The 16,071-nt window shown below is 29.9% G+C and overlaps 1 protein-coding gene across 1 annotated transcript in view; it reads right to left on the minus strand.

The window, feature by feature from the left end:
• LOC107450190 (protein phosphatase 1 regulatory subunit 42) overlaps positions 1-16,071 on the minus strand; it is a 23,536-nt gene that overhangs the window by 4,269 nt on the left and 3,196 nt on the right. The window contains exons 2-5 of the mRNA XM_043047632.2: positions 15,810-15,968; positions 5,750-5,916; positions 5,011-5,149; positions 210-444 (exon numbers count right to left, since the gene is read on the minus strand). Of these exons, the coding sequence (XP_042903566.1) occupies positions 210-444; positions 5,011-5,149; positions 5,750-5,916; positions 15,810-15,935 (667 nt within the window). The 5' untranslated portion in view covers positions 15,936-15,968. The remainder of the gene's footprint in view (positions 1-209; positions 445-5,010; positions 5,150-5,749; positions 5,917-15,809; positions 15,969-16,071) is intronic.

Below are 16,071 nucleotides of genomic sequence, written 5' to 3' on the forward strand. Positions count from 1 at the left end.
TTACTTATATATATATATATAAATATAAAATACTCAGTAAAGTTGTCCAATTTTACTACACTTGTTTCGGAGCTATTTTTACAGATTTTTTTCTCTATTATGATAAACCTTTTCTTTACTGTGTTGAGGCACAGTGTATTAAAATCTTAATCTTTCTTGCTAACCTATTCTATATTAATTAACATGTAAAAAGATATTTTGCATCTTACCTAGTTCCAGACATGTAACGACAATATTATCACGATACTTGCGGACACTGCATACAGGATTTCCTGTTAACTTCATGGTGTGCACATAATTCCATTCACTAAAAGCATCCACCAACTCCTGAAGATCAGAGACATCATTCTCTTCAGCTATGAATATCTCTAAATACTGAAGAGGTTGGAGGGGTTTAAAGCTCTTTATTTTGTTTCCAGAAATATTCAGTATCCTTAAAGACTCCTAATTTGTAAAAACAATTATCTGAATTTATTTATAAGAATGTTTTAGAAGCACATTGTATCATAATCTATAAATCTATAATAAAAATTATTTTAGGTTTTAAGAAAATGCATCTTAAAGGAATAAATTTTCTTTAAAACCGGAAAACTACACATTCACTTTCAAAATTGCTCAGTCATTTGGTTTTGTCCGCCAAAAAAGAAAAAAAACCAACTTTAAGCTGCTTTCCTCTTTAAATATTTTATAAATTAGATTTTTAAAATTATTTTATAGTGGTGAAAAAGAATCACGACTTTAGCAAGCATTTCTTGATCGTGCGCTTTATTCTATAATATCTGTTACTATGACGAAATTTTTTTTCAGCGCATTTTATACAAGGCTTTTTAATTAGATTTTTCCACGTGAATCAAAGAAAGGAAATCAATGAACCAGTTCAAAATTTCTCGAAAAAAATGGTTAAATAACAATTTAATTAATTCTTATTTAATCATAATCAAGCAAAACAGCCAAATAACTGTAAATAAAATGGCATTCAAGCTGTTAACTGCGAGGAAAACCGTTTAAATGCTTTCACCTAATACGGCTAAAGAACAGAATTTTATCTCACTAAATTGGCCTGCCTAATGAAGCCCCTTAGATCCTTGCAGATTCGTACATATCATAGCCGAGAGGGCTATTCTGTCAATCTCATAACCGGTTGAACGAAGTTCGAGTTGTCGTACCACAATATATTTTTCATTCTCTTCAACGCATGAAGAGTTCTCGGTGTCCTGTCACCCTCAACTTGTGACCCTGGACTATTAGAAAAAGAAACTTTCATTCACACATAGATGGTATCACCATAAGGCCAGCTAAATTTCTTCTCAATCCTTTTAAAACCATGTTAGTTGTAAATGGTTTCAAAACCACCAAGGTAAAAAAACTTCGCTAACGTAAACTTTACAGTTCGTTGGATGGATAGAATGCTGCCAGTTCTTTTTTACCATAATCTCAGAATAAAAATTCCCACAGTGTGCATGAACGGAAAAGTTACCAAATGAATGGTTTAAATAAGGTATATTTGGTTGTATTGAAAAAAAAATTTTTTTTACCCGAAATGTCATTACTAAACAGTGCATTTAATTTCACCAGGACATTCTTCTCCGTGTAAAGCACTTTCGCAACAGCAAGTTGCCGTTCAGAAGGGTCTTGAAGGTTTCACAATTTTGAGACTAATTGCAAAGTGGTTAACTTCACTAACAGCTTTTACTTCCCAGACAATCTGGTACTCATTGATTTGATTCTGGGTTGGCTTCAAGCAACACCCGGAGATGGAATCCCAGTCTCACAGGATGGCAGCTCAGTGCCTTCACCATTGTGCCTATACCGGCTCAATTGAAATGATTATGAGATTATTTTAAATATTAAAACTTGCAAACTATTTCACAATTAACAAAATACTTTTAATTGTTTATAAATACTTTTAATTGTCTGTACAGCATAAAAAATCACAAAAACTTAATGATCTAAAACCATTCCGCACGGTTGTTGAGCATTCTTATTGTCATTAAAATCCTACGATGGGTTCTTTTATTAACAAAGAAGATCGATTGTTTTGTTTGTTATCAGCGTAAGTTAAAAAGCCATTTTTTTATCAAGTAAAATATTTTTTATTCCTTATTTAATGATGTTTATCAGTAATAATAGGCAAGTGCATAAAGAGTTTTTACATTAGCACTAGAGCATGCAAAAAAGCAACTCTTTTTTTAAAAAATTCAAAGAAAAGCAATACACTACAGACTAAATTAGAATAACTTCCCCGCTGCTGTACAAAATCCCTTTCACCGATTCGGTGGCTGAAGGGAGAAAGCGCTCGTTTCCCAACGAGGAAACTAAATTTCGAATCTCATCGTTGGTTGGTCGATACGAATTTTGCCCCGGTTCGCACCGACCACACTACTGACATAAAATATCCTCAGTGGTAGACGGATCATGGATTAGAACCCCCTTGCCATAGGTCTAACCATGGGATGTTTTCATAGTTTCACATGCGAGTTAGTTTCGTAGAAAAATTTTCCACGTTTGTTAGTTTTCCTCAATGCTTGATCAGGGAGTTCTCTTGTCTTCTGGATTGGGTTCATAATAAGTCTACAGTAAGTCTACAGTGTTGAACATCGATAGTCATACATTCAGAATTGAGTCTGCTATTCAACGCTGGTTATTTGAAAAAATTAGTAAAAGAACAATGAGTTATTTATTTCTTTAGTTGCGCGCAAATTCATTATTTTCATTATTAGTTCATTTTAGATTAGTTATTAGTTCATTATTTTTATTTGAATGAATAAAATTATCCTTTACATGATTTCGAGTCTTAACGATGAACATGTATGCACATTTTCTTTTTGGCACTAAAAATAAATAACGATTTTGTTTAAATACTTTAACTTCTCTCTATTTTCCTAATTTTTAAAATTTATTTCTATGCTTAATATAATACGTGTTAATATAATCCTTCACGTGTACCGTCAATCTTTTTAACCTACAAACAGAAGAATAAATTTGAAAAAGTCTTATTTCTAAATATTACTACATAAGCGCTTTTCGATAAATTATCACTATAAATATTTCCTTTTTCTGTTTGTATAGAATATCATACAAAATTGAATGAAATTAAGACAAAGTACATGGAAGCAAAAATATGATAAAGACATTTAATTATAAATTCTATAATCATGTAATTTAATTATAAATTATAGTGTCTGCTCTTCAAATTTACAGTATGAACTAAAAGTTTCCAATTTACCCTTTGACCCAGATGGGACAAATATATTTTAGTATCTTTTAAATATAAAAATAGTAGTCTAATAGTTACTAAAAAAATTGTCATTTAAGTGTGGAATTATATTTGTACTAAAATATAGAATCCAAAAAAAAAAATTTGATTATTTTCCCATTCAAATTCAAAAATTATTTAATAATTCATTGAGTAAATAAAAGAAATTTCAATGATATGAATTGTTTTTCTTAAATCTAAATAAGTGCTTATTGTTTGGAAGTGAGTCTTCTTAGTAAGAATAAGATAATTAGTAAAAAGTTTACTTTTAATGCAGAAAGCGACTCCGGTGTTTCAGACTGTATTTCGTAAACCTAAATTATTAAAATGCTGGATCTTATATTTTTCGCTTTTTTTTACCTAAATTAATGCAAAATAATGAAAAAAGTATGAAAATTAGATTTAATAAAATTTCGGCGTCAAAGGGTAAACGCTGTTAGAGGTCTTCAATGAAAATCGGACGAAAAAAGCATTGTGGCGACTATTCCTTCATAGTGGATTGCTCTTAAGTACTATTCCTTCAAGTGTTTTATCATTATTTATTTTTTCTTCTTATTTTCAGACATTAATATATATTTGATTTTGATAATTTTTCCCAAATGAAAGGCTTAAGACTGAAACTAAAAGTTGTGTTCCTTGAAAGAAGTGTTACTTGGACTGCTTAGAGTGGGGACCCTATAATATTCTCGAAAATTTTATGGCACCTTCATGCGTAAATCCGGCATACGCGTGAGTGTAACTGATAGCAAACTTAAAACAACAAACTCACAATAACAAAAACAAAATTCAATTACATCAGCACATTAACTTGAAAAATGACCTGTTTCAAGTAGATTGGTAAGCGGAATTGAACAGCTGACCCACTTTTCAGGTTTTGACTATCAGTGTTCAACTCCGCAGCCTTGTAATTTTGAACCCATCCCAAAAGACAGGAGAATTCCGGGCTTAAACTTTCACAGACAAGACTAGACTTCGTTGAGGAATTTTGATGGACTCATTTGCGTTACATGGAGAAGAAAATCACAGAAACCTCCCACAGTTAGCCCAAATGCGAAGAGATTCTATCTCATGATCCAATACCTAGTAGATATATTACGTCGTACCCATAGGATCCTCATATATATCCCAAGGATATATATGTGGCCGGTGCTAGCCGGGAGAACCATCGACCCGCCAACGCTGGGATTCGAAATTAGGTTTCCTCGTTAGGAGGGGAGCACTCTCTCCCATGAGCCACCACGGTTTTATAAGAGATTTTATGGAGCTAAAAAATTTCCATACGAGTTTTTATAGTGCTCTGTGGTCGGTGCGAGCCGTGAGCAGAATTCGTATCAACGGGCCACCGCTGAGATTCGATATTGGGGTTCCTGCTTGGTAGGCAAACGCTCTATTCCCTGGGTCACAGTGGCTCAAGTTGACTTATAGGTTATTAAGAAAGTTAAGCGTTACATTTTCACTATAGGTCTAATAATTTTTTTTAAGTAGACCGATTACGAAATTTTTTTTATTGGACCTAAACATTAGGAGCAAAACTTTCTTAATAGCTTCTACAATCACTGAAACTTTGTCACTTACGTCTTTCGAAAGTGATTTGCCTTGCATTTTTTGTTTTAGGTCTGACAAAAATAGAATTATTTTTTCCGCAGTCTACTTGCAAAACATAGTTTTTTAAAAAAATTGTTTACTTTTTTCCACTCTGTGTTTATTTTATCAAATAGAGAAATGAACGAAAGAAAAAAATAATTAGGTCTTACTGAAAGCCAATTGACTGTGGAGGAATCAAATTCAAAGTCTTGATCATCTTTCAAGTTTTGATATTGAAGATAAAGCTCTCGTAGTTCACAAAGGGCTTCCAGACCTTCCAATTTACTTATGCTATTATGACTAAGATTTCTGTAAAAAAAAAAACGTAATTTTTGAAACTTCTAATGAAAATTTAATTAAAATTTAATTATAAAATTCCATTACGGCTGATTTAATTAAAAGTTTATTAAAAACATAATATAATTTCTTCAAAATATAGCATTTAGAAGTGTTTGATTTTTTAACAGTCTTAGATAGTTGAAAAAATTAGGAATAGAAAATACTGCTCTTTGTGACCATTTTGCCACCTGATTATAATAGGAGATCGCGTAATATATATAACAGAGGATCGCGTAAATGTTGCGGCAAACTTCTAGTGAATTTAGAGCACATCATCAAGATTAAATTTGCATACGAACCCATGCCTAGAAATGTAATTGTATGCGGCTAAGGACACCTCCCTATTATGACCTATTCAGAAGTACAGATAAATAAAGCATTTCATAATAGGAAAGTGGCCCTAGCGGCGTATGAAGACATTCCGGGTGATCCGGACAATCTTGATGACAGGCTTTAACTTCCCTAGACATATTCATAAAATACTTTCTTTAAATATTAATTCATTTGTGTATGTCATATGGTGAGATTATGGTGGAATTTCACTTATAGTTAAAAAAATATTTTACTTACAGTACAGTAAGTTGAGTTAGTGTGTCTAAGTTTTCAATCCGCTCAATATAATTCTTGTGCAGATACAGGCAGTTAAGTTTCACTAAATCTTCAATGTTTTCTATTTTTTGAATTTTGTTCTCATAAAGGTAGAGAGCCACGAGGTTTGTGCATGATTGTAAATTTTCCTGGAATAGCATCATGAATTAGTTAAAACCTGAATAAAAAGTGTTAGTTTTACATCAGAACAAATGTTAAAAATAATTTAAGGTAACAGAAAATAAATGTTCTTAGCAAAATAATCAGAAACCCAGCATAAAAGCAAAACAATCTTTCACGTTTTTACTATGCTGTGCTGACATAATGGTAATTTGTTAAACCAGTGAATGGCATGAATAGAATTTCAATCAAGTATCATACAGGGAATAAATGTAGGCAATATTCTGAGTTAAAAGCAGCATAAATTTAGGCAAATTTGAATAATTTATACCATAAAAATAATTCTTATGTCTAGACTTTAAGCCCTTCCGCCTCTGGAAATTTATTCGTCAATTTTTTAATTCTTTTTTTTTTTACTTTTAAAATTACTTTTAAGAGAAGTAAGACGTTCTCCAGAGGGTAGATTGATATACTCTAGTTCAGAGATGGGCAAGCTTTTTTGGTCGAGGGCCAAAAATCGAAGAAAAAAGTTTGGTGGGCTAATTAAAAACTTCTAAAATAAAAAAACGATATACAAGTTTTAATTTAAATATTTAATGAGATGAATGAAATTGAGATTTCATTTTTAAAAGTTCCTTACTTTGAGGTTCCAAGTGAGATGTATTTATTTTAAGGAACGAGATTAAATGTTTGTCTGTTAGTCTACTTCTGAAAGGATTTTTTCTAAGGTTCATAGTTGAAAACACTGGTTCGCATATATAAGATGAGGCAAGCATAGCACTGGTTTTCTGGGCATGAAATATTAAATTTGAGAAACTAGATTTCGGTAACGATTTGTAGAACTCAAACGTAAGCATATTTAGAAACAACTGCTTCAGATGGCACCAATCTAAGGCAATTTTATGAAGAACTCTCTGTTTTCAGCATTTTACCAATTGAAGCTGCCTATTTCCATCAATTTATGTTTTGCAGAACCAAAAGAAAAAGTAAAAAGGTCATCGGTACTTTGTTAAAAAGGAACAAAAATAGCTTTAAACAAATTAGAAAATAAAATGAATGTATAATATTTATATTCGCCACGGATTGGCAAGTTAAAATTCTATCCGCGGGTCTGATTAAACCTTCCTGCGGGCCACAGTTAGCCCGCGGGCCGTAGTTTGCCCATCCCTGCTGTAGTTAATGCATTAAAATATTTTCAATATTGCAATTAAAAAATGTAGATATAAATGTTATTCAGTTTTAGATTTCCCTTTCTTATAAGTCTTTAGGCATTAATGTTTTATGAATATTGACACGAAATATGCTCCCATGGCTGAGCTGGAAAGGCTCTCAACTGCTAAGTCAGAGGTCCTGAATTGGATCCTCCAAGTTCTCTCGATTTCTAACATGACATCAGAGGCATTTGAATATGTACGCAAGTAGTTTAAATTTTCAGTTATTATTTATGGAATGTTCTAGAACATTTCCTCACGTCTGATCCGCTTCCTTATTACACTGTATATAAGATCATGCTTTTCAAGTGTAAACGGTGGTTACCATATCCTTTGTATTTTAAATGGCTGTTAATAATAAATCTGTTTTACTTGCGAGCTTAAATTTTATTTTTTTGCATAATGTTAATATACTTTTTTGTACATGTTTTTGTATGCTTCAACAAAATTTTACTTATTCCAAAATTCTGAAATTTTAAATGTTATCGTAAATGTAATTAGCTCATAATTGTGTATACTTACCGGTGATTCATTATAATCATCATTTAACTTCTTAAATGGGATAAATTACTAAATATTTATCAAGTTTATCAATTTATTTGCAATTTGTATCAAGTTTATCAATAACTAAAATGGTTTTTCGAAGTCACGAAATTTTATTTCCAAAAACTCGATAATTTTACACGACATTAAATGAAATTGTTGTTAAGAATTAGAAGAACGTCAAAATGGCTAATAAAACTTACAATAATATCTCAATTTATTTCAGGAATACCGAGCTTGTGCATACCGGGCAAAAACCTCTTACCTTATAAAGCATTGCACTGTTAGAAATTTCTTGGAAAAACGGTTAAATAACAATTTATTTAATTGTTATTTTACCATCTTCAAACAAAACAGTCAAATAACCATAAATCAGATGACATTCATACTGTTAATTCAGAGAAAAATCGCTTAATAACTGCTTTCATCTAATATGGTTAAATGGTCAGAATTTTATTGCACCAACTATGCCCACCTAATGAAAGCCATTTAATTCCTCACAACTGGATACATATAGCCGAGAGGGTTAATCTGTTAATCTCATGACCAATACTAAATTTTGATAATATAATAATATTTTATAATTAATAAAATATAATTAATAATATAGTAATAATAATATTTTTTAACCTGAACATGACCAATAGGGGAATTTCTATTTCTATTTTACAATTTTTTATTTGTAACTTCCTTTGTACAATACCATTCTTGTTTTGTGCATGATATTTATCCTATTTCCAAGAGTTATGATAAATTGAGCATCTGAGATTAGTTATAGAGTCACAAAATGTCAATTATTTTATTAAAGGTTATATTTTGTTTGCGTACTATGTAATAATTACAGTAAGACGTACATTGTTGAAAATCTTTTAATTCATTGAACCATAAAAATATAGTGCATATCTGGACCATATTTACATGGTTAAAAAAACCTTAATAAGGTGTCAAATACGAGTATAACCAATAACCACGGCAGTATGCATCTGATCTAATTTTTTTTCTGTTTGGATTTCACTGCACTAAAGTTTAATTTGATAATTATTAAAACAGCATTAAAGTTTAAACTGCCCATATTGTAGTTCAAAATGTTTTTTGGTCCACCTATAATGTACTGACCTATAATGTAAATCAATCTTTGTTAAACAATATTATTATACAGTTAACAAAGTGCTAATGAAAAACAGTGCAATTCATTAAAAACTAGTGTTTCCTTTGCTGGAGTATTTCGGATGAATTCAACTAAAATTTTAATAAATCTGTGATTTTAAATTTAAAATGTACTGTGCGCAAAAGAAAACAGACAACCCTCAATAACTTTTGATCTAAAGATTGGATCTTCACGTTCTAGGACTCAATCTTAATGGCTCGAAGGGGAAGGGACCTTAATTAGTAAAGGCAGACAATATTTTAAGTAACAAAATCTGGCACAAAATTGTACTGTTTCTGAATAAACATACCTTTTTTTCGACGGATTCTGATTTTTTACCCCAAAATATAGAGGGTTGCCGCAATCTGAAAAATATGGTCTAAATAGTTTGGTCAGGAGAGCGCTCCAATGTTTGAGCCCCTTAATGCTAATTTTACTTTTTGTGTGTTTTGCTATATCTCGAGAACTTACGCAAATTCTAAATTTTTTGCACACAATTATAAAAATCATTTATAAAATATTTGCATAATTTTTTGCATATTTGAAGTTACTTCCTCGAACCATTATTGTGTCCTAGAACGTGAAGATCCGATTATTAGATCGAAAGTTATTCAGGGTGGTTCCTTTTCTTTCTTTTTTGCGCATTGCACTATCAAAAGAAAAGGAAATAAATATTTCAATTACCTAATCATAATTAATTACCTTCCGTTAGTTCTTGTTTTTAAAATTTTTCCAATAAATAAATAAAATTGACATAAATTTAAAATTTTTCCTTTTTTACGTTCAGAACATTGAGATCATACGGAAATACAAATTACATTCATTTTAGTTAAAATATTATAATGACCAGGAAAGTCAGAAATTTTTTATGTTGGCTTTATATTAATACTGTAAGTAATTATTCAATAAAACTAAAATAGAAACTGGCGTTTTGGCCAAGTTTTTATATTATTATTAGAAATATCATTTTTAATAGTTTACATTTGGTACGAACTACCTAGAAAGTATGGTCAAAACTACCAAAATGTTGTGCGTTTGCCTCTATAGGGACGTCAAAAAGCTGGGAAATGTTTTGCCAAATCGAGTTGGTGCTGATTTTGCTAATTTAACCATAAAATATAATGTTATAACATGTGATAAAATTTAGAAAATGTGGCAAAATTTGGTAATTCGATCCTGATTTCTTAGAGCATGGCATAAAATCTATTCAATCGGTTAAATATACTTCTTAATTTCGTATTTTTTGGTAAATGTTTGGTAATAAGACCTATAATTTTGAGAACCTGAANTTCATTTTAGTAGTTTTAGTAGACTCGCCCCATACGATAGATTTGTCAGCAGTTCTATAAAAATATACAATAACAGCGTAATTGTTAATATTTTCTAAAATCGATTTCACAGCTTTAAAGAGGGATAAATAGCGATTCCGTTTTTTTCTTTAATATTTACGAAAATTTGACCACTTGAAAGTTGACAAGCTGAAAAAATGGGTAGACTCGCCCCGGTTTACGGTACCCTACAATTCAAAAATTTTCCGACTGTTGTCTAATAAAATAATAAAAAATAATAAATATTTACAAAAGATTATTTTTTTGCACGGAATTATCTTTGGATAAACAAATTTTATAACTGTTTGCAAAAATTTTGAAATTCGCCTAAAAAACTCTCGAGATATGGACCAATGCAAAAAGTTAAATTAAGATTAAGAGGTCCAAATTTAGGATCGCTCTCCTGACCAAAATAAGGGACCCATATTTCCCAGACAGCGACGACCCCCTATATTTGGGGAGTCAAAAGTCCAAATCTGTTGAAAAAAATTTATGTTTATTCAGAGTAAGAATGTTTTGGGGTCTGATTTCCTAACTTAAAATATCGCCTGCACTTATTTTTTTGCGTATTTGAAGTTACTTCCTCGAACCATTAGAATTGTGTCCTAGAACGTGAAGATCCGATTATTAGACCGAAAGTTATTCAGGGTGGTTCCTTTTTTTTCTTTTTTGCGCATTGCACTATCAAAAGAAAGGGAAATAAATATTTCAATTACCTAATCAAAATTAACTACCTTCCGTTAGTTCTTGTTTTTAAATCATTCACGTAAATTTAAAATTTTTCCTTTTTTACGTTCAGAACATTGAGATCATACGGAAATACAAATGACATTCCTTTTAGTTAAAATATTATAATGACCAGGAAAGTCAGAAATTTTTTATGTGGCTTTATATTAATACTGTAAGTAATTATTCAATAAAACTAAAATAGAAACTGGCGTTTTGGCCAAGTTTTTACATTATTATTAGAAATATCATTTTTAATAGTTTACATTTGGTACGAACTACCTAGAAAGTATGGTCAAAACTACCAAAATGTTGTGCGTTTGCCTCAATAGGGACGTCAAAAAGCTGGGAAATGTTTTGCCAAATCGAGTTGGTGCTGATTTTGCTAATTTAACCATAAAATATAATGTTATAACATGTGATAAAATTTAGAAAATGTGGCAAAATTTGGTAATTCGATCCTGATTTTTTAGAGCATGGCATAAAATCTATTCAATCGGTTAAATATACTTCTTAATTTCGTATTTTTTGGTAAATGTTTGGTAATAAGACCTATAATTTTGAGAACCTGAATTTCTGGTAAACCATTATCATATGAATGGAAAAATTACCAAGTGAATGGTTTTTAAGTACCATATTTTTTAGTTTTATTACCAGAATTATGTTTGCTTCTTTTGTTACCAGAAATATCATTACCATGCAGTATGGGAATTTCATCAGAATTTTTTTCTACGTAATTTAAACTCAATTTTGTCTAAATATTCATTTATAAGTATTTAATTGAGCCCTGTTTCTAAAATTGGTAGAATAATAAAAAAATTTCTTGTGTACTTCACAAGAAATTTTAAAGAATATTTCCAAAATACAACGTAAAAATTTTATTCCCTTCCGTTAAAAATATTCCAACGTTGAAAGTACTTATTAAACACTTCCTGAGGAACTTAGACAAGCACTTTTAAATACCTCATGAGATACTTAAATTATTATTTCTTAAACACTTCATGAGAAATTTGAAGGAAATTCCGCAAATTCTTCATGTAAGATTTAAACAAAACTTCTTAAATACTTCACGAGAAATTTAATAAAAAAATTCTTAAACACTTCCTGAGAAATGTAATCAAAATTTCATAAATATTTTACCTTACACGATTCACGATTTTAGCAAAGTTTCTTAAATGCTTCGTGAAAAAGTAAAAAAAAAAAACTGAGAAATTTAAATAATTTTTTTAATACATCAAAAGAAAATTTGAAATACTCCATGAGATGTTTGAAAACAAAATTTCTTACAACTTCTCTGCGAAATTACATGCAATTTTTTAAATACTTCTTGAAAATTTAAGCATAATTTTTTACTACGCCAGAAGAAATTTAAGCAAAATGTAAGTGTTTCTTACAAAAAAGAATAACCGTGTAGGTGTTAATTACTTTTTATAAATGTAGTATTACGATGTCAAGGTTATTAAATAATTAAAATTATTAAAATTTAATAAATATATTTGTCATTTATTAAATATAGTTATAATACTACTTCTCATTGAATAAATAATAAAACATATCCAAAACAGAAGCACTTAATATAATTAACTTAACCACTCATCATATATTCAAGATTATAGTCGTGCCCTATAAATTATTCAGAAAGTAATTACAGCAAAACGCTGGTTAATTTCACAAATTTCTTAAAAGCAATATAGATTATTATATCTTTTGAAAAGGTAAACTACTTGGTATTCAATTTCCTTCTCTTAAAATTACACAAGAATTTTTAAAAAAAAAATCACGGAATGTAAAATAATTTTAACCAATCTTTTAATATTACTTTTTATGACATGAAAGTCATTACGCTTCTCTGGGAAACACAATATCGATTTCTAATTAGTAGAGCGAAAATAAAATAGTTATTTGCCACAAATAAAGCGTAATTTCTGGAAAAACATGCGCTTATGGCTGGTTTCTATGGTTACAAATAGGGAATATGAATGAAACAAAAATAAATTGTTGGTTTAGTTTTCTTCAACAGTAGTGACTTTAATTAAATTTGTAATTTAATATTAAAATGGGAAAACCTTTTAGTGGAAAATGTTATTTTATTCAGTTTTACTTTGCACTGAGTACAACAGCAAACGTTATAATCAACGAAGTAAATATTTTTAATTCTTGCCTAATAATGAAAATTTAAAAATTATGAAAATTACAAAGAATAAAACATTTAAAAACATATAAGGATCATAATTGATTTGCCTCGCCATTCCTCCTTTTACGATTCCCACATTTTACGTTTTTATACTCAACAAAATTTGCTTGTGTGGTATTGTTTTCATTTTATGAACACTAGTGGGCTCCATCCCCTATTCACTGACGCCCCCCTACCCCCGAAGATTGCTATGCATTTTTATATGGTTTGCTTTGCAAACCATGCTTGCTTGGATCGTTGCTATGTTAAACTCAATTTTCTAGCGAAAACTCTTAAGGATTTAAATCAGTTCTTAAAACCTTAAAAAATAGCTTCTTTTAAAAAAAAGTGAAACTTTTGAACCAATAATGATTAATTAAAAAAATTGAATTGAAATAAATTTATTAAATTGAAATGAATTATTTTTAATTAAAAAAACAGGTCATCAGACAAATTAATAAAAAAATTAAGATAGTATGTATAGGAAAAAAGAACTGAGAGTATTGAAAAGATAATAATGACGAATGCGACATAGCACAGAATGCTTTGTTAAGGTGGATGCATAGATATTTATCGGAATCAAAAAAAGTGTTCATTCCCAATTATTCAATCAATTGAACTCTTTTCGGTGTTGATGAACTATTTATTATGACATTGTGGTTGACAGAAAGCTTGCTTTTAATGAATCATTTATTAATAAATTATTTATCATCTTCCTGAATCATTTATTGACAGCATGTACAAAGATTAACAAACCACTATATATATAAAAAAAACTGTATAACTGATTATTATGCATTGTATAACAAAAATAGAAAACTCTGAATAAGATTATAGCACGGATATTTAATGAACAAAGCATGAATGATCATGAATTTGAATACCAACATCGGGTATTCAAATGTAATCAGTATAAAAATGTCACCCGCATTACTGTTGTTTATTAATCTACATCATACATGGGGCAACTAGTCAACGTTTCATTTTGTGATGTAGCTAAGTTAACTGTTAACCGAACATAAAGCAAAGACGTAAATATTTTCCTCATAAAGGCCTCACATTTGCGATGAATATAAACCAAAACTGGTTCTGACGCGTGTGAAAAGGCTTTTCCTATTCCTATACTCCTTTCTTATTCCTAAGGCAATAATCACAAAATATAGTGTTTGAAAAAACATTGTAATACCATAATACTTTTTAAAAAATTTCAGAACTTAGAAAAAAAAACTATAACTTAGAATACAGGCACTTGCAGAGCAAATCTAACATTTTAGTGGTACGATAAGTAATGTTAGTAAAAAATAATTGGCCTTAATGTAGGTCATAATTCTGTTAAAATAATAGCAGAGAAACAAATGCAGATTTAATTCATGAGAATTGTATCAATCAGAAGGAACGTGTGTATACGCTTGTGACGCCACAATTGACATTGCATATTTCCTACATTTTAAAATATCTTTAATTAATTAAACTTATTTTATTGATCGAATTATATTTAAATTAAATGAAAGAGTTATTCTTTTAAAGCGAACATAAAATGTCTTTTTCTTTTCTTATCGATCAATGTAACGGTTAACTTTCTATTTCAATGCTAATGTAGACTTATTAATTCACTGCCGCGCCTAATCAAAAACAAAAGTATATTTATAACTCTCTATTATTAATTTCTTTCTTTAAATATGTTTCAGTTACAGAGTTATTTTAATTCCCACAGTTTTGGGTTTTATTTTAATTCCCGACTCGTGATCGCCAAAGTATTTTCAAACCCAACATTGATTATGCGGGGTTGACTTTGTTTTGGCTATGTTATATTTAGATAATTTGCCAATTTTGAATCTCGTATCCATACTTCCCCTGTGTCCGTTGGAAATTTGTGGCGACTAGGGAGGCCATATATGTGATGCCACAATTGGAATTACAGCGAAGCTTCTGAGTATGTTTGAAGCATTTTCTTTGTCTTCAATCCACTTTTCTACCTTTATTGTAATGACATTTCTGATTAAAAAAAAACATAATTCTGGTTAATTAGAGCCAAAATACATACGGTATTTAAGCCATTAGTTTGGTGATTTTTTTTCCAACTCATATGGTAACGATTTACCGGAAATTCTAGTTTTTAAAATTATAGTTCTTATCACCACACATTTCATTGAAAAAGAAGAAATTGAAAAGCAAGTGTGGGGGGCGGAGTTACAGACCATGTCAACCGTCATCTATGAAAAGGTACCCCAACATAGAGTCGAGTTAACATGTCTTATATACTAGTGAATTGTAGTTGTAATTTTGTAGTGGTAGATACGCTACACAAGTTTAACCGAATAAATGATTTTCATGCCATGCACTAAGGTATCATGATAAAATTACTATTTAATTAATTTAAAACCATTTTAAATTATTAATTTTACCAAAATTCGTACCAAATTTTTCATTGTTCTAGTTGCAGTTGTTCTAGCTGTTCTAGTTCTTGTTGAATTTAGAGCCAGGAACAAGGCAAATTTTATCATATTCTAGTAGTTTTGACCAAATCCTTTTGCTAGTGTAGTGATATTGATTTGTATTTGAATATTAATCAGTATAAAACTTATTTTCTAATTAAGCATCTTCAACAAGAACGGTTTCCAATTTTAAAAAGCATCAAACTGTTAAAAAATTGAGTTATTTACCAAAACCATAAGAATTTGATGTGAACAAGCTGTCATAGCCTTTATAATGCAAAAGCATGACAAAGTATTGTAAATCAGGAAATTTGAACATAAATAGTACATAGACTATTATAAATTAAAGTTGAACTTACAATTTTCCGGATAAATTGTTCCTGTAAGAAGAGATGAGTAATTCGATCCAGTATATCTTCACTGCTTTGTTCGGGAAGAAGATGTCTCGAAGAACAACGTAGAATGAGATCAGCATTTATTCGCATTTTTAATTATCTCAGATATCATGACTTCATTTTCTACAACAAACACTCATATAATAAATTTAATTTTCTTGCTACTGCTAATTTTGAGTTTGTAAGTTAAGTTTAATATATATATATATATATATATATTAAACTT

Source organism: Parasteatoda tepidariorum, chromosome 10, assembly GCF_043381705.1.
Source record: "Parasteatoda tepidariorum isolate YZ-2023 chromosome 10, CAS_Ptep_4.0, whole genome shotgun sequence".
In the NCBI taxonomy this organism is placed as follows: domain Eukaryota; kingdom Metazoa; phylum Arthropoda; class Arachnida; order Araneae; family Theridiidae; genus Parasteatoda; species Parasteatoda tepidariorum.